The 23,228-nt window shown below is 33.3% G+C and overlaps 1 protein-coding gene and 1 long non-coding RNA gene across 8 annotated transcripts in view; one reads left to right on the top strand and one right to left on the bottom strand.

Moving 5' to 3' along the window:
• Window positions 1-562: 562 nt before the first annotated feature.
• LOC148607946 (uncharacterized) lies at window positions 563-9,636 on the bottom strand. Of its 3 annotated transcripts, none has more exons than XR_015914861.1 (3): window positions 9,530-9,636; window positions 5,313-5,470; window positions 563-1,332 (listed from the first exon to the last, which is right to left on the bottom strand). It is a non-coding gene; the product is annotated as an uncharacterized LOC148607946 (long non-coding RNA). The 3 variants fall into 3 exon arrangements; XR_015914862.1 differs by lacking the exon at window positions 563-1,332 and adding an exon at window positions 4,254-4,390; XR_015914863.1 differs by lacking the exon at window positions 563-1,332 and adding an exon at window positions 4,479-4,824.
• Window positions 2,734-23,228, top strand: part of LOC148607945 (protein unc-13 homolog D-like) — a 29,932-nt gene continuing 9,437 nt past the window's right edge. The window contains exons 1-13 of one of the 5 annotated variants that reach the window (XM_088543477.1): window positions 2,734-3,183; window positions 16,286-16,393; window positions 16,972-17,031; window positions 17,455-17,524; window positions 18,006-18,192; window positions 18,911-19,027; window positions 19,443-19,524; window positions 19,886-19,993; window positions 20,444-20,533; window positions 21,234-21,337; window positions 21,736-21,895; window positions 22,167-22,288; window positions 22,721-22,811. In XM_088543477.1, coding sequence (XP_088399603.1) covers window positions 2,932-3,183; window positions 16,286-16,393; window positions 16,972-17,031; window positions 17,455-17,524; window positions 18,006-18,192; window positions 18,911-19,027; window positions 19,443-19,524; window positions 19,886-19,993; window positions 20,444-20,533; window positions 21,234-21,337; window positions 21,736-21,895; window positions 22,167-22,288; window positions 22,721-22,811 — 1,551 coding nt within the window. In that variant the 5' untranslated portion in view covers window positions 2,734-2,931. Of the gene's footprint in view, window positions 3,184-4,218; window positions 4,486-10,586; window positions 11,368-12,313; window positions 12,683-16,285; window positions 16,394-16,971; window positions 17,032-17,454; window positions 17,525-18,005; window positions 18,193-18,910; window positions 19,028-19,442; window positions 19,525-19,885; window positions 19,994-20,443; window positions 20,534-21,233; window positions 21,338-21,735; window positions 21,896-22,166; window positions 22,289-22,720; window positions 22,812-23,228 lie in introns of those variants that run through there. The other 4 variants (XM_088543476.1, XM_088543480.1, XM_088543475.1 and 1 more) reach the window with 4 other exon arrangements.

The raw sequence follows: 23,228 nt of genomic DNA, 5'->3' as shown, positions 1-23,228 counted from the left end.
TATAAGCCCAATCATGTTTATCCCTTGTATGCTGTGAGACTAATCTCAAGAATCATGCAAATTGTGATTCATGGGTGAAAGGCCTACATATTTTTTTTGATATTGTGTTTAAATTGCCACAGTAGACAGAAATTAACATTCAGTTTTTCATATAAGCCGTGTTCTTAGGAGATAAAAATTATATAGAATGCATTGTAATTTTTAAAATTAAGGGAGATAACTCTGTAAATGACACTCAAATACAATAGAATCTATTGGATTTTCAATGATGAGTATCTCCTAAGAGCAGACAGATTAAGACCCATAAGACAATTTAATTACAAAAATAAAAATATGTAGCCTTTTTTGGGGTGTATCACATTTTTCAGATTTTGCATGATTCTTACAGACAGGAACTTAATCCTTTTAATAAAACACGTACATTCTTAAAAGAAGCTCTAAAAATAAAAGAACAAAACTAATTCAACCACTATCTTTGGGCAACCATGAATTATTCATTTTAACATATATATGGATACGCGGTTTAAGATCATTGTATAGATTTCCGGGTTCTGAACACGGATTGATCGCATGGATCGGTGACACATTTAATGTATTATTGGTATAAAGTACATGTATTCAACAGTAGATCATACTCTGAAATTGATTTAAGAAGTACACGTGTTTAATTTATAAACAAAATTTAACTAGAGCTTTAAGAAAACGAAGAAGAATAAAACAAATAAAAATAACAAACAAACACACTAATATAAGACAAACAAATAAATACAAAACGAAGGATTATCGTAATTCAAACACTGAAAAAAAGAAGAGGATATTGTCGAAGGGTATTACTCTCACCTGTAGTTAGTGACCGTGAAAATATCCACGTTACCTGGATGTATGTGGCTTTGTCATTACTTTTTTGTCAAATTGATAGCACAACAACCAAAGCTAGTGCAAACACAAACCATTAGTTTTTTTACAAATTGTACTTATATCACGATGCATTAGTTCACGTGCATTAGTTAAAATAATGAACGAATTCTTTACTGCAGAAGCATTAATTATGCTACTGTAAACAAAACATATTTACACAATATGACAATTATTGTAAACTGCAGAGACAAGTACAAAAATAATAATCATATAAAATGACAAATAAAAAAAGAAGAAATCAGTTATGAATGAGTTGTAATGATGAAATAGTTAGATATGTGAAATTAATAGAACTATTTTAATGTACTATATTTTATATTTATCGTTGCAGCAATATCAATATCATCCTATTGGCCATTGTTCATGTCAACTTTACTCGTGATTATTTCTAGTAGGTAAACAATCATCTCATCTCTGTAAATTACAAGGAAAATTCAGGTTAAATTATGATGAACAGGTCATTAAGTCATTAATATAAAAATTATATATACGACCAAAAATTTATTTTTTTTCTAATTTGAAACTTTTTACTATTACATACTTGTATGTACAATATTGTTTTACAATCATTGAATATTACTGTAAAGTCCCCTTATGAATTTGAAAATTTATGAAAATACGTGAAACACATTTGTGTGTGTACATGTATATGCAGGCATACAAAATTGTTTAACAATTTTTTGTTTGTGCCTGCAGTAAAACCATGGAATAATATATAATAGTTTAAATGTAGAAATTGAGTTAGCTCCCTTTGATAATTGTGCTTAAAGGTACTACCGGAACGCTACATCCCTGATATTTTACATGTAGATCAATTTTTACAAACATCTCCTTTTCAAACAATTAAAAAATTCTGTGTAATGCAAATGGGTTACTTCTGCAATATCATTATTATTATTATTTATTACAAACTTAACAAAACTGGATTGTAATTACAAAAACCACCAAATGTTCATACGGTCATAATGTTGAATGTATCACATTTAACGTTCCAAAAAAGATATGGAAGATGGGAATTCTACGAAACAATATGATTCATGTTCTTAGTGACGGATCCACAAATTATGAAAATGGGGAGAGGTGGGGGTCAAGGCGGACCATTCAAGCGTTTTTCAATTTTTACAATATATTGTAACCAAACTTTTCGAAGATCAACTTTCGGCCTCCTTTGATCCAATTAAGAGTGTACAAGGTTAGCGACAAAAAAATATAGAAATTTGCGATATCTTTAAAAATACAGTTTAAAATTGACCGAATTCACTATAAACGAAGCATGCAATCATTACTGAAGAATGGCGTTTTTTCAAACCACAATATAAAACCTTACGGCAATTTCGCAAAGATAAATCTGAATTAACTGTTACCCCTGTTCAACGAAGGCTGTGATGTTTTGTTTTCCTATCTCTTTAAAACGAAATTAAGGGGAAACTTACCACTAAAGTTGTAACAAAACTCCACGAAGGATATAAAAGGTGAACGTAAGAAGATACAATTACATAATTCATTTCTTTATCAATAGTTTTTAATCAATTTCACTGCATATATGTAAATGTATATGATTTTGCGTTACGGTAGCGTTTTCTGAAATCTGAAGAATTCACGGCTAGCCACATGTAACTTCATTAAATATTAGTTTTCAGATCTGGGGTTAATTCCAAAATCCAATAATACATTAAAACATGCATATAATCTCTACATTACTATATCTGAATATCAGCCTTCTGGCCTATTGTTATTGTGGGAATAACAACACATTGACATACACTCAAATAGTAATAAAATTGGTTTGTTGTTTAATAAATTGGGACCAAGCAGCATGGCGGATGGTAGAAAATTGGAATAAATGTAAAGGATAGAGTGACAAATAATGACGGATCAAAATAATTCACCATAATGACAGTTTAATAACGTCAATTGTGCAGAATACAGAAGATGGGTTAGACGGTTGAAAAATTTTCATTGTTCGAAACATCCATAATTTATTAGAATTCTAAGCTTAAAGTGTCCTTCGAGATGAATCGCCGCCATATAAGGAGACAACGATGCTTTAGTCTGTACGTACCACCGCAGCAGGATCGCCCCACGAGAGAGTTAAGAGAATTTACACACAGCAGTTTTGATGAATCTATGATTAAGTCTCTACGCGATATGAACAACATCCTGTCCTGTAGTGATGGCGATTTGACAACGAGAAGAGAGAATTTTCATCGGAAACTTTGCAGGACTGAAGCAAACTTTCATCCAAGGACTTTTACTAGTAAAAGAGTAAGTAAAGCTTGCATGCCAATACCAAGAATCAGCACAGTTGTTGTAATCATATGTAGTCCTTCTTCGCAGCAATTGTAACCAAATGTAGCATCATAGCAGCTTATGTACATGTAGTCAAGATACCCGTGCAAATTCGAGTTACAGGTAATGAAAACCCAAGTGATATGCGAGACTTTCAAACGTTCCCAAGAGAGCTAAGTACTGTTTTGCTGTGTTGGCGTTGATACACAATACGGGTTATAACAAATATTTCATTCAAATGATTTTAAAGATACAAACTTCATTGATCTTCTTTTAACTTTTCAGCAATGTGTCACATTGGTTAAGTTCATACTACAAGGCTCCCCTTAACAAGCAGCCCGACTACATCTAGTATGTAGACACCATAGCAAGCTATTATGACCTGTATTTTAATTCAAATATTGGTATTGGTAATACTCATAAAACAAGACTTAGATAACATTTTGGCAGCTTTTATCAAATCATCCTGCATTTTTTAGAAACTAAAGACCTATTTAAACTCGACTTGAAATGAGTAGTTATGAACACTCACATATAATTGTTCTGTAGTCCCATTATACTTAAATTTGAGAAATTTCCCGCCGGATTGCCAAGTGGGCACGTTTATGTCAATGATTTTAATGTCTCTTAGGTATGCAGTAGCGTAAACAACATTAATCATGCATTCAGTGAGTCCCGTAAATGCATCTATAAATTCTAAATTGCCAAATACTTAAAATTATCAGTCCGTATTAAAACATATTTCATCGCTCTAATTTCGGTTATACATGTACATGTAGTACATGCATGTTCATAAATTGTAAAGATTTTTAATTAGATGTAAAGCACACGTGTCCTTTTATACAGTCTAATGCCTTAACATTAGAAATTAAGATATGATGGGACAAGGATTTTATCTTAGCTTCAGTGGATGCGATTGATTGATGGTACAATTAAATACGACGTACCAAACGTTAATAGTATATTTTACATGTACCATTAAATCACGCAAATACATTTTATTATTCAAATATGGCGAATTGGAGGTCCATGTATTCTGGAGACGTCTTAGCTGAAAATGACAAGCACGCGTGGACTATATTTAGACCTCGTGCACACACAATTGACTCGTCTGTTTCACGGAGTGTCCGTCCTTCTTTTCCATGGATGGTTCGTCGGAATGATTTTCCATGCTTGTCTTTAACTGATTTGGAAAAAATATTAAATACGCAGCAGCACAAATTCCTTCGAAGATCGTCTATAAAAATCATAAAGAAGGCCTTTATTGACAATGAAAAGGTAGGTCTTTGCTCTTAGTTAATGGACACATTTAATCAGCTTTAATTGGTGTTTCCAGTACCTTGTAGGCCAGGCCTATAACCAATGAATTTACATGCATAAACATTTCTGAGAAACTGTTTAAAATCAATCTGCATACACACATGTATTACATGTAGCTGCGACTTATATAACGATTACAAGTGTAATGAATTATTCAGAAACTCTTCACCACTTATTTTTCAACAAACCGGTAACAGTATTAACTTACATTATTAGTAGCATGCAATCTTTGTATTATATTTTCGTCTACATTGCAGGTGATGGACTTGTAAAAGCCTTGAGGCTTGTTTCCAGATCCTGTCAGATATATAAATTGCTTTGTATTACATATTATATGTCTATTTTTCTGAATAAATATGTTGAAACTAATTATTCAGATGAATAAAATAGTGTCCATGGAAAACGTTTATGAAGGTCGTTAAATAAATTATGAAAACTTCATTTAGATCTTAAAGCCAAATTATCATGTTCTCAATGTTGTAGCTTTACAATTAAAAACCAAAGAATTTTAAGACAAAAAAGAGAGATTTTTTAGCAGATACATGTAAGAGGAAACATACGATAAATGAACTGAAAGATTTCTGATATTTATTTGGAAATGTTAATTTTTAAGACCAAACGCTTTTGCTTTTTAGAAAAGTAATGTTTGCCTACTAGTTTATTCTTTAATTTGGTTTGGTTATTTCACATAATTTAAAGAAAAAGCAATTATACTTCTGGGAGTAAAACCCAGAAGTATAATTGCTTTTTTTAAATTATGTGAAATAACCATATGTGAAATTTACCTTCTATTAATCAAACCATCTCGTCGAAGTTGTTCCTTTGCCTTGCACATAGAGTACTCAACGACACTTGACTCTGTTGTCTTGTAATTATGTGGTATCCCCAGATGGGACTCTTAGCAAACTCACATCTGGTGTGGAAAGTGCCCCGACCAATTCAACTGAAAGTACCCAATCACACGATCAGTCTGCAGACCATCTATTCCAGTACAAAATTTCTGACTATTTCAAAATTATCAAACCATGTTCCATCACTTTAAATGATATATTTGACTACAACGATGACGAACCACATTGTACCATATCAAAATGTGGTATTAAAAATTGCAAAACATGCAACATTCTTATAACCGACTCTTACTTCTCCAGTTTCCTTACAAACAAAACCTTCCATATAAGGAGTCACGATGACTTAAGTTGCAAATCAACAAACTTAATATATGGATTAGAATGCAACTTATGTGGTTAGTATATGTCGGAGAAACGCAAGAACGATTAAACAAAAGAATGTGCGGTCATCGTTCTGGAATTAACACCACCAAATTCCCGACAGTTTATCAACACTTTAATCAACAAGATCATTCAATCCTCTCCATGAAAGTTCGTATTTTAGAACAAATTTACCATCCTACCAACAGTTCCGTTCTTAGTAAAAACTATCGTAAGGAAAGAGAGGAGTACTGGATACGCAGACAAGGTACTGCAATACCTTACGGATGCAATGACAACATCAAAAGTATAGGAAACCTTTCAAGTCAATATAACAATGGCATAAATGTGATGAATTTATTTGACAAAAATCCAAGACGGGAAAGGAGTCATGGCGATCGCCACTATACGTCACCTAAGTTACATGATGTCTCCATAGATGGTCTCCTTCCTTTCATACAAAAACCTCTTGGACTTCATCAGATTAGAACCAAACTTATTCTATACCTCTCACTCTACTACACTCTCTTTACAAAACAAGTCATGACACTTCTGTTTCTGACCCAACCTCATCATTATACAGACTTGTTACCATCATTTTGGATATTGGTTTCCACAGACTCTTTACACCAGTTTGTTTGAAAAGTCAAGATGAAGAAAAACGATCATTTCTTCCACTACCGTTTGTCAACAAAGGTATAGATGCAATTAATTTGGCTAACATCCTCCATCACAAAAACGTTACCAACAAAATTCTATTTCAAAGACAAATCCATACCAATTATTTCATATTCCTATACTTCACCCATTGCATCAAAAATTTTCAATTACAAAAGGCTATTGCAGAACCTCGAGATTGAGGACTTCAAGGCTAAACCACCTGACTGTTCTTGAAAAACCTCTCCATTCAAATATGGTCCTTCTGGTCACGTTGTTACGGGAGATTTAACCATCATCGAAAACGAATCTCTGCGTAATATCCTTTCTGAAGGTCCCAAGTACCGTGAACCACGCTCCATAAAGTGGAATTATACCTTTAAATTTCATATGGATGCCGTCGAGGACTATGAAAGAAAATTGATAAAACGAGAACAAGTAGACATTGATTCTCTGTCAGAGTGGTTAAAGGCCGTGAGGTCTTTAATTTTGAAACGAATGAAAGTTTTAAGTAGATCAATGAGTGCCAAGATTACATCCGTTTTCAAAGACCCCGATGTAGCAAAAACCTTGTCTACTATACATGACAAATATGTACTTTCCACTTTCCAAAGAAGAGATTGTGGAAAACCATAAATCTGTGCTATCCTCTTTTTGTCTCTCTACCAAGGACGATGATTGTGATTTACCGTCTATGTACTGGATTCCTAAACTCCGCAAGAATCCATACAAACAACGTGTCATAGCTGGATCTGCAAAATGTACCACCAAACCTCTTCCAAAACTATTAACTTCTATACTCACAACTGTCAAAGAGAGTCTGCATCCTTCCACAACACGTGTTACTCCCGTAGTGGTACTAATTCAATGTGTATCATGAAAAATTCGAAAGATCTTTTGGAGACAATTAGTTCAAGGCAATCAATTATCTGAATGTAATAGCATTAAAACCTATAATTTTTCAACACTGTATACTTCTATTCCCGATACTCAGTTAAAACCCCGACTTAAAAACATTATACAATGTTTACAATATTTTTTTTGTTTTTCCAAAAAAGATGGTACACCTAGATACAAATATAAAGTTCTTGGTAGAGATTCCTCATACTTTGTAAGAAATAATTCCAAATCATCTTCCAAATATACAGAGGAAGATGTTTACAAAATGCTGGAATTTTTAATCGACAACATATTTGTCCAGTGTGGTGGACGTGTTTTTCAACAAACGATCGGCATTCCAATGGGAACAAATTGTGCTCCTTTACTTGCTGACCTATTCCTTCACTCTTATGAGGCTGACTTTATAGCTGATCTGATCAGAAAGAAAGAATATCGTTTGGCTAGATCCTTCAATCTCAGTTTCCGCTATATAGATGACGTATTATCTTTAAACAATCCTAATTTCGGGGATTTGATACATCGCATCAACCCAAAAGAACTTGAGATAAAGGATACTACAGACACTGTGAAGTCAGCCTCATATCTTGATCTACACTTAGAAATCGATGGTAAAGGAAAACTATTGACCAAACTTTACGACAAACGTGATGACTTTTCATTCAGAATTTTCAACTTTCCTTTCATCTGTGGCAGCATCCCTTCAGCACCTGCGTATGGAGTGTTCATATCACAACTCATACGTTATGCCAGAGCTTGCCGAAACTACGCAGACTTTTTGTATCGCGCTCTAACAAATAGGCTTCTGGAACAGGATTATGTTGCTACAAGATTGAAGTCATCACTACATAAGTTTTATGGTCGTCATCATGAACTCGTGGATCGTTATGGTGTATACATCTGCACCATGAAAACTGATTTATTCAACGGGCCATAGTTTTCATTTCCTCGTTTGTCTACCCCGGACTTGACTTTTTATGAGCAACTCGGCGGGTGTTTCTAGAAAAGCAGAGGATGCTCACCCTACCGGTGCACCTGGTCCATGCTCCCAGTTTTTAGTGGAGTCCGAGTTGCTCATTTGCTTTTGTTACTTTGTATGTATGATTTTAGTTACTTTATGTTCTTTGTTGTGTATGTCTGTTTTCCATGTCTGGTCTTTGTCCCTGGATTATATTCTGTTGATTACCGCTATAACCTTGGTTCCCTTGATAACTCTTTTACCTTAATTGTAAAGGGACCAGGGAAAGTAAATTTAGCGGGCTAGGAAAGAAGGTATGCGATCCAACTCCTTAACGTAAAATTGTAAGAATAGAACACGGCGTAAGTCGTGTCTTGACAATCATATATAGTGCACTAATAAGTATCCACCAGACTGAAATGAAGATAAATGTCAACACTGACAGGGTTTGTAACATTTAGTTAGGTGGTATTTATTCGATTTACACTTACCATTTTATTCACATTTCTGTAATGTATATAAATGTACAGCCATAGGATATAACGCTCCATGTATTATGCATTTATTACCATCATTCTAGTTTAACGATATGAGTTTTTCGAGGTAAGAGCCAAATGTTACGGTAGAGCACGGTGTCATTGACAAAGCTCACAACAGTACCAGCCGCGGTATCGCATTCGATAGCACTCTTATAACGATTTCACTTGTCTAACGGACTTGACAGAGCGCGGTATTTAAAATAATGGAAGCAACCGTTACAGATGTATGTTAGTAAAATATCAATAATCACATCAAATTAAGGGCAGAATAAAACCTCAGTAATTGTTACGAGAATCTCAGATCAGGGTTCCGACTGTCCGTTTCAAGTTAAATACAAAAAGGTCGATCTTCGTCTTTAGATTATCATTTCTACAAGAAGCCAATTCGAAAATTTTACCCATTTTATGCAAATATATATATATATATATAAAACGTCTCAGAATGTGACGACTCTATTCGCTACACTGCTCCATCGGATCAAATTGATACAGGGAGGATAACGTAAACTTATAGAAAGGTCTGAAAAATTCTCAACGATGTTAGAACTATCAAATTTGCGATGCAAATTTTTGGTCGTTCCCTCCGCGGGACTCGAACTCGTACCGCTGTGACATCTATGGCAACACCGCCTGCACGAAGTCCAGCACCCTAGACCACTCGGCCAGCTAGGCTATATGTATATATATATACATACAGAAGTCCAGTTGCCCCTGTATATAGAATAATTACCCACTCATACCATTATACGTGACTAAAGCCTAGGTGTTCCGACATCTTTCTAATACAAAGGGGTGTTTAAAATCACTGATTACCGTTGATAAATCACAATTTGATTACTGAAATGACAGTAAGATTTCCTTTATCAAGGAGAGGTAAAAATTTCTTCTGATAGTGAACTACTTATAGTCAAGAATTTTACCGAAGTGTTACATGTCAATATTAACTGGGGCACAAAAAGGGGTGTATGCATTTTGTCTTAAAAAAATTTTGTAGTGTTTTCTTTTCTTTATGAAAATTTTCCTAGGACCTCAAATTTGTTTCAAATTCAGTATTAATACATGTAACTGATCCTGCAATAACTTCTATCTAAAAGTAATATGAAACAACAAAAATAATTTTGAATTCTAATTGTTCGAATTGGAAAAACCGCTAAAGAGAGATATTCTTTGTATAGTGTCGTAGTGAAAAAACACAGCTGTTGAGCTAGTAGACAAAATAGTAATCAAAGGAATTAAGATTCGAGCGATAATCAGATATGATATATTCCAAGGGTAAAGACAGACCTGATGCACCTAGAATAGGCGTCCGTTACTTTTCTAGAAACAACCATCGAATAGCTAATAAAATGTCACGTCCAGGGTAGACGAAACAGCAAACATATGGAATGGCCCATTGGAACTCACTTGAAAACGTTTTGCAAATGTTTGCGCCAGTCGCATGGACATCACTGAGATGAGATACGTGATTTGTTTACGTATTATTCGGTAATCATCGAAGTAACGTTACCAGAAGTTACTAGAAACCATCCTACCTTCTTTAGTTTAAAATAGGCCCAGATTTTAACATACCTATTTTATTTTAATAGCAAATAATGTATATATAAACAACTGACACCAATACACACCACTTTTTTACCCAAAAATCGTTTCATATTATTTTTACTTGACGGTTTTTAAAAACTACATTGTACTAGTCCAGTTCATACCACCCCTCTTGACCCTCTTATGATATTGCAAAGTCTATTTTTATTTGTTTATGGATACAATCGTACTAAAATATGATATACATCCAAATGCAACCCATATTTAGCAGGTACAACACAAACAAAGGTATCTCCATTCGGAAGAACTCTATTCAGAGGCATATTACCCTCTCTTCCGAATCATTAAAGAAGGAAATATTCGGTACATTATTTGGACTACATCAACTGTGCGTCAGTAATTTTATCGGCTTTAGAAATTGAAAGGAAAACGTTTCATTGCATCGGAAAAAATTATTAGTCAATTTGTCTTTTTGAAGTTTCTATTTTAAAGTTATATAAATGTAATTGAGATATTTGAAGTATCCAGGATCTATTCAAACACCAATTGGTGACGTGTAGTGCATTGATATAAAACATAAACAAAATTTCTTCACATTTGTATGTGCCGAGTGAATTATCAGTCAACTTCTTGCATTGGGAAAAAAGGTCGATTTTTAACAATGACGTCACCTCCACGTTCTCTAAGTTTTCCATCAACAAAAACAGGCACCAGCCGCATTATGCAGAGAACCGGAAGTCTACCCTGTACTGGTTCTTTGAGCACAGGAAGATACGGACAATACCTAAAACCCTGCTCATCACTGGATGATCTAGATGAACAATACGACGAGTCATCTCCTTCACCTGGAAGCAATGAAAGTCTGAATGAAGGAGGAATATTTTCCAGACTTAAGAGGAGACTTTCTGGAAGGCGAAAAAGCAAACGGAAGAGGAAAGGGTCTGAAGATTCATATTTCTTGGGTGCTTTATTTAGTGAAGATGTTGGAAAGCGCCTTAACTACACAGTTAGGGATAACTTTATGGCAAAACTCGAGGTATTTACTTTTGTTTTCTTGCACGCATTAAAGAATATCCAACTATAATAAAAGAGATGGCTATGTTGCGCTATAAATGTTTTCAAAGGAATCAAATAAAGATGAATTTAAAACCGTGGTGTGTTTCACCTAATATAATTAATTTGTTGATAGTACATATAAAATCTCAGATTTGGGCACTGAACATTTTAGGTGTAGGTGTGCGTGTGTGTGCGTGCGTGCGTGTGTGGTGGGGGAGGGCTTGAATTTGATGTTGGATAAGACGTTTTATGTTCAAGCAAGTGCAAAATATTGATTTATGTTTTAGGAGCAACAGAAATCAATATCTTTTTTGAAATTCTGCCTTTGAATTATGGAGAATCATTTTTTTTATTCTTTTAAGCAAAATATCACAGGCCCCCTTGCTTACATAATGGTCGGTGCCCTATGTACACATTTTTATTTGTCTTTATCCTCGGGTGTTTGCTAGGATGTGTTTTGTATAATTAGCTGCAGTACAATAAGTTACATGTATCATGGTATAACGCTCTCTGGGTATACAAGTGGAAGCATTGGAATGAAACATTTAATTCAGATGCACGAACGTTGATATTTTAAACACTATTTAAAAACGCATGTACTGTTTTATTTTTAATGGGTAGAATTTCGTAATACACTGAATAAACAATGCTAGATCCCTAATCGTGAACTGATTCACTATTTTTTGCTTCGCTTCTGTTATGCAATACCCATGCATACCTATTGTTTAAACTACATTTTACCTTTTAAATACCGTCCTTAAAATACTCGTATGACCGCATGTGTATAGGTTTATTTCAAGTTCATTCCTTAATAATGTCAAAATTTGTACTTAATACCGGGTACTGGTGTTATTGTAACCCCATTACAGAGATTTGTTAGTTAAATGTTCAGTTAACCATTACGTATATAAACACAAAAATCACGTACAAAATTTAGAAATAGTCTCTAAATAGGCTCGTTAATGTTCACAATTTTGAGTAAATTTGTCAAATTTTGATCTAATTTGAGATTGTGGACGAATTATTGCTACAAACATTAATAATCGTCTGTGGTCTGTGTTTTGCTGATTTAAATTCAACATCGTGATAAACGGGAACTAATGATACTAATTTAAGTGAAATTTACTTTATCTTCTCAAGTATTTTGTGAAAGTTGTTGATAAATTATCAACGAGGCATACGCAAATACGGAAATACCACGCTTCCTTCAAATCAGGGTGGATAGATATAAAAACAAAATGCATTTACGGAGATATTTCCATCTCCACAAGAGACATACGAAACAACACATGATGGTAAGAAGCATTATTTCATGTTATCTTTGTTCTATTACGCAAAATTATTACATTGATATCCTTGGGATTTTGATAAAACTTATTGCATATATGTACAGGTATTGCGTCCGTTTACTTTAAAAATAATGTACATTAATACACGTATCAGGAGATTTTCAACTTAATAAATACTTTATTTAAGATTTACGACATGACAGGGGGTTTATAATATTGGAAAAATGGATGGTGGCTGTGCGCAGTCCCCCGTTCCAGACAGAGTTTCGTCCTTAAATAAGAAGTACTTAGGGGCGAGGCAGATGGCTCTGTCTGAAACGGGGACCTGTGGGGCGGTGGGGGTAGGGTTGTTACATACAACAGAAGTTTTAACACGAAGATTAGCATGGAGTAAGGATTTGTACTTGCATAGAGCATCCGTTTTATCAATATACATGATAAATACAAGAATCAAAAGATGCATCATTGTCCTATCTAACCAAATCATGAATATCATTCCTCGGCAGCTTACCAGATTCTAAATTCGATGTGAATAGGTTCTATAATCTGAACATCAGTAAAGCTAGCAGGATACATTTATGGTACATGTAGTGATTTATTGATAGGATAATAAAGTGAACATAAGACCAAGATACCAACCTGAATAAAATATTGCTAGCCCTATTCATTCATCCCTTCATACATAAATAAGACAAATCATCAAGTCCTCGATCGGATTGGGACACCCTTAATAAGAAATATACATTGGGATACTAGAAATACGAAATGTATTCCTTTATTTGCAGTTTGAACATCCTATACTACATATATTATTAGACATTGTATAATGCACTTCATCAAATATGCTACAGTGTCGACAAACATAATATTGAATCTGTTATTACCTTAATTGTGGCTTATTAGCAGTCATGCAGAAAAACCAATTAACTTTCACTAATAACTTTTTTTTCAACCTTCAATAACTTGACATTATTTTTTTCCATTTTTCTGTATCATAATGTTATCATTTAATTTAATCTTTCGAAGGCATTTAAAATTTGAAAATGCTTTTAAAATAAAGTTGTAAGTTTTTTTTTACTAAATAGCATTAGCACATCAACTATAGAACCATCATTCAAAGTATATGATTTGATTTATTAAATGAACTCTTAACTTCTAAAGACAGTGTAAGTCAATTTGTAAACCATAATTTTTTTATATGCCGTTTTCGACCTTTCTTACTTTTGTGACTGTATTACCCTTTTCCACTTCCTGTAAAATGAGACCCAGTGGACATTCATCCTTCAAAACAAACAAACAAACAATAATGGTATATATCGTGACACAAGATTCATTTTTCGCTTGTAGGGTTGATGAAAAGCACATTATAATCCTTCCATTTTGCATCAGTTATGTGTAGTTTATGTTAAGAACACCTAGTCAAATACATGCATTGATGATCAATCGTTGACGGATACAAATTGGTGATGAAAGAATCATAAATAAGACGTTTTGTAAACTCAATGGCGGTGAATAGATTTCAAATAATAGTTAAAAATCTTCTTTGAAACGGTTTTGTATAACAAGGGAATGTAAAAAGATCTAACTCTAAAGGCCTAACTTGAAGTTTAATGAAAGAATAATTGCAGTGTAACAACGGAGATATAGACCCGTTTGTACCAGCAAATGTATATTTACAAGCACATATCTTCGATGTTTAAGGCATCACGTTTGATATACAATTGTAAAAGGATGTACAAGCTAAGATAACAGATAATTAGATATTTTAGGGCCCCGCCTTGGGCGGGTCGACCTATAGTGATCAGTCTGTCCGTCCGTAACAAATTCGTGTCCGCTCTATATCTTAAGAACCGTTATGATTTCAAAGTTTATACTTGACTTGTATATTAACCAACACCAGAGGGTATGTCATAATGTTTGTGCAATTTCCTAGGTCAAAGGTCCGTCTGTTGGTCGTACCGTCCATCCGTCCATTCTTAACAAATTGTGTTCGCTCTAGTTCTTGAGAACTGTTATTATTTCATAGTTACGTACATGTATACATTTTACACTACAGAACAATAAACATGGGAGAAACTTTGTGGCTTGGGATAAAAATATGTAGCCAAAACATACATGTATTATCATTTACAAGTATATACCTTTTTCTGGAAGTCTGGAAAACTTTGGTAACGCTATGTCTACACCTGGAACACACAAAAAATAAATATTCTATAATTTCTCAGCGAATCTTTAAAAATTTACCGACATCATTAACTTTCCTGAACAGTGAAATCTAGCTACACATGCAATCTAGTCTTTGAAATTTACTACAAGTCGGATGGCCCCGGGCATCGTTTCACAAAGCTTTGGTAGGACTTGTGTGCATGTAAGTCCCATTGGTTTGTTAAGGATTTATGTATATGTAAGTCTTATGAATGCTTCCTGAAATCAGGTGCCCAGGCCAGTAGAATTAAGTATGGTAAGGCCCATATTTGGCCCCTGCATGACTGGAAATTAGAAATTTGAAATGGGTAACTTAAGAATGTTAAATGTATGGTTTAACATATTCAACCACAGTTATAAGCAGATCATCTTTCATTGTTGAAATGTGATATTCCAAATTGGAAATATATATGCAAATTTCTATCAAATATGCTGAAATGTGGCATTATTAGGAACATTTTTTCAATTTTTGAGTGCCTCCACCAGCTTTACCCAAAATTATTGTTTATGATTTCTAAATGCCATTATGATAGGAGTTTAAATCAGGATATTTATCAGTTTTCACTAAAAATCTTAGAATAAAATCGCACATAACGAGACTATGTAATAACTTCAAATAATGCTTCATATCAGCTTATTTACCACATGTTATTGACAGCAGATCCCACAGAGATGGTTCCCATCTCAATGATACATGTATCTAGTTTGTACGGGTATTTTCTTGTGAGCTAAAGTGTACATTTCAGGGTGTTAAATAAAAAATAACGTTTTCATTTTTTATTTTATTTAATTTTTTGGGAAGGTCCCCTTTACAAATGACTTACTTACTTTGGTGCAGTACTAACTTGCAAGTTTGTTTTATGCTCACAAGTAAGTGTATTCCTGACAGGGGATATAGTCCCTGTTTCTGGGTATGCTGTTTTTTATTCTGACTTTTGAAAACGAGTGTCTAACTTGACTCAGGATACAATTGTCTTGGCTCTCTATGTAGGTTCGTTAAACGTTTACCAAACAAATGAATACCGTTATAGTTTAATGATATAATAAATCGATATACAAGTACAAATTTTAAGCAGCCTGAAGTAAACATTGTTTCAACGTATGTAGTTGCTATACGGGCAGTCCAAATTAATTCAAGTTATTGTCTCAAATGTCTTTGATTTTGTAATGTTAAGATATCGCATCAAGGCTTCAAGGTGTTTTCTTTTTGGTGAAACGTCAAACCAAACCAAATGTTAAATGGGAGTATATTTTTTTTCTATACACGCTGATGAAAGCTTTATGTGTGCGTGTCATAGGTTCTACAATTTTATCTGATTATCTGACAATCGAAAGTTCCAACACAGTTCAGGTCTTATATGTACCGTTTGACAAACTTTACTTTTGTCTTGATTTTACTTTCAGAATGAAAACATATACAGGGGATTGTTAAGAGGTTTACTGCACCCATTAGGAATACCAGACAAGAGTTCAGGCCTCCGTCCTGGTGATCTCATTGATCATTTGAGAGAGGTAGGCATTTCAAGCATTTAAATGACGTAGAAACAAACTATTGATATCGCCAGTGATGTAACGGTTGTCGTGTGGTTTATGGGCGATATTTCTGTTAATACTTGCTAATACTATTTATATGACTTCCGAGTATGTCCGAAATTTAGATTTATTTGCAGAGGAATTTAGTGCTTTGATAAAAGAACTTTTACAACTTTGTGTTATTATAGGCGTTTAAAAGATAACGACGATATTATCCATTCACGGCATTTATATGTAATGATTGAAGGACAAAGACTGGAATACGAGTCATTTAGTGCACATAGGTACATGCAACACTGAGTCGCATTTCTACACGAACGAATTGTGGACTAATAGTCTATAATTTTCATTTTTCTATTTCTTGAAAAATCGATTACTCAAATCTGAAAGAGCATGCATATTTAGTTTGTGTACGTATGGATTGTGTACTTCTTTACGTTAAACCCGTTTATGCTTAAATGTAGTTAATAACTTGAGAGTATACAGTAGGAAAAAATACTTTTAAGAACCACGTGAAATCTGTAATCTGTGTTATGAATATAGTCCTTTTCGTGTAGATATTTGCAGTAGACAGAGACGAACACGAATACTTTATTAGGGAGGAGCTTGTTTGCAGGGTATGCATTCTAAATAGATAGAATTCAAATCTCATTCGTATCATATACAATTTGAAAAGAAATACATGTATGTTCACACGCTTGTCTTACTTTTAAGTACTGAAGTATTTTAGATTTCAATTAACCTTCATGCACAAGCTGTTCAAATTCAAGCAAAGATATAAAATGTTTTAATGTAAAAGTCAGAAGTCAGGGGAGATCTTTCCTTGCCTTTCAAGAATTAGTATGAAATATCTCTACAGCTAAGCTTTGCTCCACATTTATTTGTTAGTTTGTTTGTTTGTTTGTTTTTTTTGTGGGGGGGGGGTAGGGGTAACCATCAACCATGCAATCAAAATACCCATTTGTTGCCTGACATTATTAACTCTTTGGTAACTAGTAATACTGAGGGATGGATGATAATCTATATTTGATTCTATCTAGCCAAAACATGTCCAAGCCAAAGTATCCATCATTGAAGGACAAGGACTGAAATGGTCAGGAGACAGAAAAGGTAACCAATACTGTAAACGTATTATATTTCGCAGTTTCAAATTTTCGCGAATTCTGTCAAATGAACATATTCGCGTGTACCATTTTCCGCTGTTTTAATAAGAGTCACACAGTGCTAAAAATCAATTTCGCGTGTACAGTTTTTTTGCGATTTTATTACCACCGCTAAAGTAGCGAAAATAAGCACACCGCGAATATTAGTACATTTACAATAGTCCATTGTTGAATACTCTGAACTTATTCATTTTACCTTTAAAAGATCGTAAGTTTGCAATGTCAGCCTCTGATTGCTACGTAAATAATTACTGTATCTCAGATATTACTATTTTATCTTTAAACTGATAATATACTAGAACTTAAACGGCAATTTAACTTAAGGAACCATTGATTTTTTGGTCCATATAGATGTGTACAAGCATGTCTTTAAGTAACATACTTGTAACTGTCATTGATTTTACACTCCTTTCATGTTTATGTTTTAGGAGACTTTTACTGTATAGTAAGAATGCTTCACCACAATAAAAAGTCACCTAAACCCTCACCGAAGTCGTCACCCGTCATGGCACCAAGACATTCGAGTTCAAATTCTTCCCTTGATGAGTCAGATATTACAAAAACGACAATTGTTAAGCATAGTGCTGACCCTCAGTGGAATGAAGAGTTCATACTGTAAGTTTTTTTCTACATCTAAACATGATAAATTTACGCGTACAAAAGTAAAAAGTTCACAAGAATGTATTATTCAAAAAGGGATAATTTCTGCTTGCTGACCACATAACCAATATGTGTTAATTTGTCATTCCATTGTTGCACATTGGTACTTTGCAACAGAGTTATCGTTCTTGATATCGATGGTTTAAGTGGAAGATGAACGACTGTATGCTGTCCTCAAAAATGGGATTACAGAAATGAATATCATGACGTTTGAATATTACACAAGTAGACAGAAAAAATCATCATCGTTTGTTTTCCTGCATCATGAATCTCCACTTCCTTGGCAGTGTCTGAATTTTATATGAATTTGCCCTTTAATACGATTCATATTCTATCTTTAATGAGGAAATAATGATATACTCTAATTTTCCTTTTTTCATTTAAAAGATAATTGAAAACTATGAAACTTGAAAGTTAAGCTCACGGAATTTTAATCTCACTATCGCTAAGTTACTTCTCCATCTTCAAAACTGAGGAACGCATGGAGGAGAGAAAATTGGAACAGTAAAAAGATTAGAGAAGTACATATAATTGTTGAAATAGACACCCGCGATAACTACCTGCTATACGACAGGTTCAATTTCATCACAACTGCGCAATGCAACAGTTTTAGCATAAATGTAGACATCTGTAGATGTATAATTTAATTATGTTTTAATCAAAACATTTACAGGAATGTTGATAACTTCTTCACAGACGAGATAAAGATATACATCCGTGACCAAACTGTGGAGCATGAAGTGTTTGGGGCACATACAGACAGGCACCACCACGAACACAAAATAAAAAGGTACAACATACAGAAATTTGCAATAGTTATATGATTGGTATTTTTGTACTACAATGCAAATTTCTTCACATTTTACAAATAAACAGTAAAGAAACAAAATTGGGTTTTAAAACATTCACATTAATAATAAATTGTGTACAACATGGTTTAGAAAATATTCAAAACCAAAATGAAGGGATATTAAGCATTGTAAAAATATAAGGAAAGACAAAAAAACCCTTCAAACTCAATGTTTATACCAAATCTTAATATAATTATACAAAAGCATAAAAGCACTTTCAGTACATGAACACATGTATTACTGTGGATGTCAAGTAGAATTTTATAATTGCATCTTTAGCTTTATTGATCATTACATTTATTTCTATAAACATGAAAATTTGATATAAAATTTAATCATTTGTTATTTTTACAGTTTATTGAGGATGATATGGCATCCCAGTGAACATGACAAGTCAAGGTGTGGTTGTTTTGGAATGGTTTCCATTAATGTGAAGGTATTTATTGCTTATTTTACCAAATAGTTTATAAAAACTCCTCTATCATTTAATATTCAAATTGTTCGAATTATTGCATGTACTAGTATGCTGAAGTGCACACAGAATCTTGATTGTGATTTGGTTAACCGTTTGTCTTGTAAATTGCCCCTTCTTTACAATGGTCTTACTGTAAGAATTCTTGAATTGAAATGTTTGTCAATTGAAGTCATGGGATAAGAAATGAAATTTATAGAAACAATTTCTATAAATTTCTTCTAGTCTGCAAAATGTTAAAAAGACTTTTTTTTGTTTACGAACTGTTTATAATTCTTCTTTAAAAAGTTACACACATAGTGTACAAATCTTTAAATGAATGCAGGATATCTACGCCCAAGGAATAGATAAATGGTTTGATGTGACAGAATGTGGAAACAAAAATACAGTCGTTGCCAAGTGTCGAATAAAAATCAACCTATGTCATAAACAGGTAGGTTGAACTCGAAACTGTTAACCGATTAACAAGGACCAGATAGTATAAATGAGCTTTCCGTTTGTTTTATTTTTCAACAGCTGTTTATCCTTTTGTGATAAAAAAAATAGTACATCTTTTATGCCGGACTTTCTCATAATTTTAAACTTTGAAACCTCAGTTTAACATGCCATACAGTTAGTTAATTTGCCAAATGCAAAACAAAAATATGAATAAATAAAAATAAAAAAAATAAAAATAAATAAATAAAAAAAATTAAAAAAATAAAACTAGTTTAATACGTTTTTTCAGCTACTAAAAGGACACGTGTAATCTTGAGCATATTTCAACACTGTGACTTATTTCAGACTTTTAAAACAGCACACTGATATTTTATCTTTGGATGACCAATAAATCATCTTATCAGATTGATCGCTACATAAAATGTGTTCTCCCTCTGTTCACCAGGATGACGTTCTTAGTGAAAATTACTTTTCAATTGATGACTACTACCAAGCCGCCCAACAAGTGTATGGTTATATTGCCAAAAAGTGCCTGGTAAGGTTCAGTCATATGTTAATTATAGTAGTGAGAAAAAAAAAAAAAAAAAAAAAAAAAAAAAAGCTGGGAAAAGCCCTTGAGGCAACCAACAGTTTATTGGAGCATACAGTATGATTCTGTTAGTGTTTTCTGTTGTTCTACTTTTTCTAATTCTTCCCATTAAACTGAACTGAACGCCGATAGTTAATACAGTTTGTAGGGGTGTTATGAAGCGATAACATATGTTTTAATTTTTGGTAAAATTTCCATTCTGTGGTAAAAAATTTGTATAAGGGATATGGGTTCAGTGCGGGAAGTGAAAAAAAGCAGTACAAATGTCTTTTGTTACATAAAAATATAACATTTAATTGAAACTTGTAGTGCAGTGAGGATTCTATGTTTTCTATGGGAAATTTTCTTTTGAGTATGGATGGCGGAATTTGTGTAAATGAAAAATTTATTCCATTCAAGAGCTGTTATTCTTTTCTAATATTTAAAGTTGTTTTTGCCGCCAATACCTGCATAAAGTTAGTGTTTGTAGATCAATTTTGCTGTATTCAAAGTAAATTTCATGCTAAAAATAATCAATTTTTCATCTTGGATAGAAACCTCATTCATTAACATGGTGATTTGGCCATTATAAAGGATATGCTGTAACTAATTGTAAACATGTTTATTTCCACATCATATATATACATTACATCGTACTTAACTACAGGAAATGGATATGCCATTAGAGGCTAAGCTTCAACCAAAAGAGAAACGTATCTTGAATACATTCGCCCTAACTCATCAAATATCAGACTTGTCACAGGCAATTATGTGAGTTTACATTTCTTTGAAGTTTATAGAAAGAAAGCAAACACGTTCAGCAAGATTGTTTTTAAGATGACTTATACAAGACCGTAAACCAAAGTCTTCTTAAATGACTTTATATTGTCTAGTTTTTAGGCAGATACATTATATCATAAAATGTATTCCCAGGAACCAGTCGTATAAGTTCTTTATTTTCAAAACAAATTCTTTGTATCACCACTTGTTTTAGTTTACTTTTTTTGGAATTGTCTTCTTCTTCGTTATACTTGGTCAGCACCAAAGCACTAATGCTTCATGAAATATATCATCATATGTAAACATCAGCATTTTAGCAATTCCAGTTCTTTCTGTTGAACCTTTTGATTTAAGTCTATATCTTTTGCTTAAATTTTGTTTTTTCTCAGACACGTTATAATACTGCTGGAGTGGACGGCAGAAAATGACAACCTACCTCACACCCACCACGCCCTAGTCAAACAACTACAGGATCTTCAGATGACCTGGGTTACTAAACAGTTAAATATTGCTACAGCTAGTCAGAAAATGCCACTCACAGACGCTGAGGTAGGGGTTAGTTCCCTTCAAAAACTGAAAGTGGAAAGTATTAATGCATTTTCATGTCCTTTTAATTTTCCAATGACGGTTGTTGTAGTGATTATCAGTTTTGAATATCTTTGAGAATATGATACATATGGCTTGAATTGTATTTCTTTACAATATATTTCTATTTTGATAATAATTATTTCCAACACTTTTTCAGTTCAATGAAAAATATTCTAAAATTGATATAGAATTGTTCAATACTACTTCTAGGATTGTACTTGTACCATTTCAGATAAGCTGGTATAGAAAGGCTACGTCTGGATACATCAAGTGTGTATGTGAGCACCTGGACGATTTACCCGAATTATTTCCCCCATCCGCTCAAAATGTAAACCTATTAAAACAGAAACTTGGGTAAGTTTATTTCCAAGAAAGAAAATTATCAGACGAAACGTAATCCGTTTACGCATTCCATTACATTGATGCGTTTTGTGTAAGGTTTTGCAGTCACGACAGCTTAATAGTTTTCAAGCTAAAAGTATAGTTTATGTAATCGTTTGAATTTTCGTTTAGTTGTTTATTTTTTATTGAGCATGAATAATATTGCTGACGAATGATAATGCTTACTTTTTTTTCGAAACATAAATAGTAACAATTTTTGTTACCTTAAAACAATAACAAACTATAATTTAAGACAATAAAGAAGAGATCCGCTAATCAATGTTACTACGTTTCATTATTTACAAAGTTTGTTACTTTCTTTTATTTTAGTCATATTTGAAAGTATTAGTTGTTTAATGTGAATAAGTGCTGTATAATAATTTGGATTGTTTATATATATTGCAGAGTGACTGTTCAGCTATTAGAACTAGATTTATGGGAATCTAAAAGTACTCCACATAAAGATTTAGCGCATTTACTTTTGCATAAATTACAGGTAGTACTTAATTTTGTTGTATAATTGTTGATATGTTATAATTATATAAATACATATGTTTGAAATTAAATATGAATTAAATAAATGGATGATTTGATACATGTGCATACACATCAATTTGTATATGTCCACATTTAATATCATCAGTCGAGGAAAGACCAGGTCTCGATTTCACAAAAAGTCGTAAGTGTAAAGTTGGTCGTAAGTAATGACGTCATAAACTAAAATATAATTGTGACGTCATAATTTACGATCAATTTCACACTTACGACTTTTTGTGAAATCGATACCAGGGTTGTATTTGTTTAACTCACCGCCCTTGTATGTCATCACAGTTTATCATGCTTAACAACTGCTTCTCGAAGAGTAGGTAGTATGTTGGAATCACCTTGTCTGTCTGTCATTCTGTCCAGCCGA

The sequence above is a fragment of the Perna viridis genome, chromosome 9 (genome assembly GCF_037379345.1).
Source record: "Perna viridis isolate PV_CMFRI_1.1 ecotype Kerala chromosome 9, ASM3737934v1, whole genome shotgun sequence".
NCBI lineage: Eukaryota > Metazoa > Mollusca > Bivalvia > Mytilida > Mytilidae > Perna > Perna viridis.
Note: the sequence above shows the minus strand (reverse complement) of the source record. Positions and strands in the feature narration are given on the sequence as shown.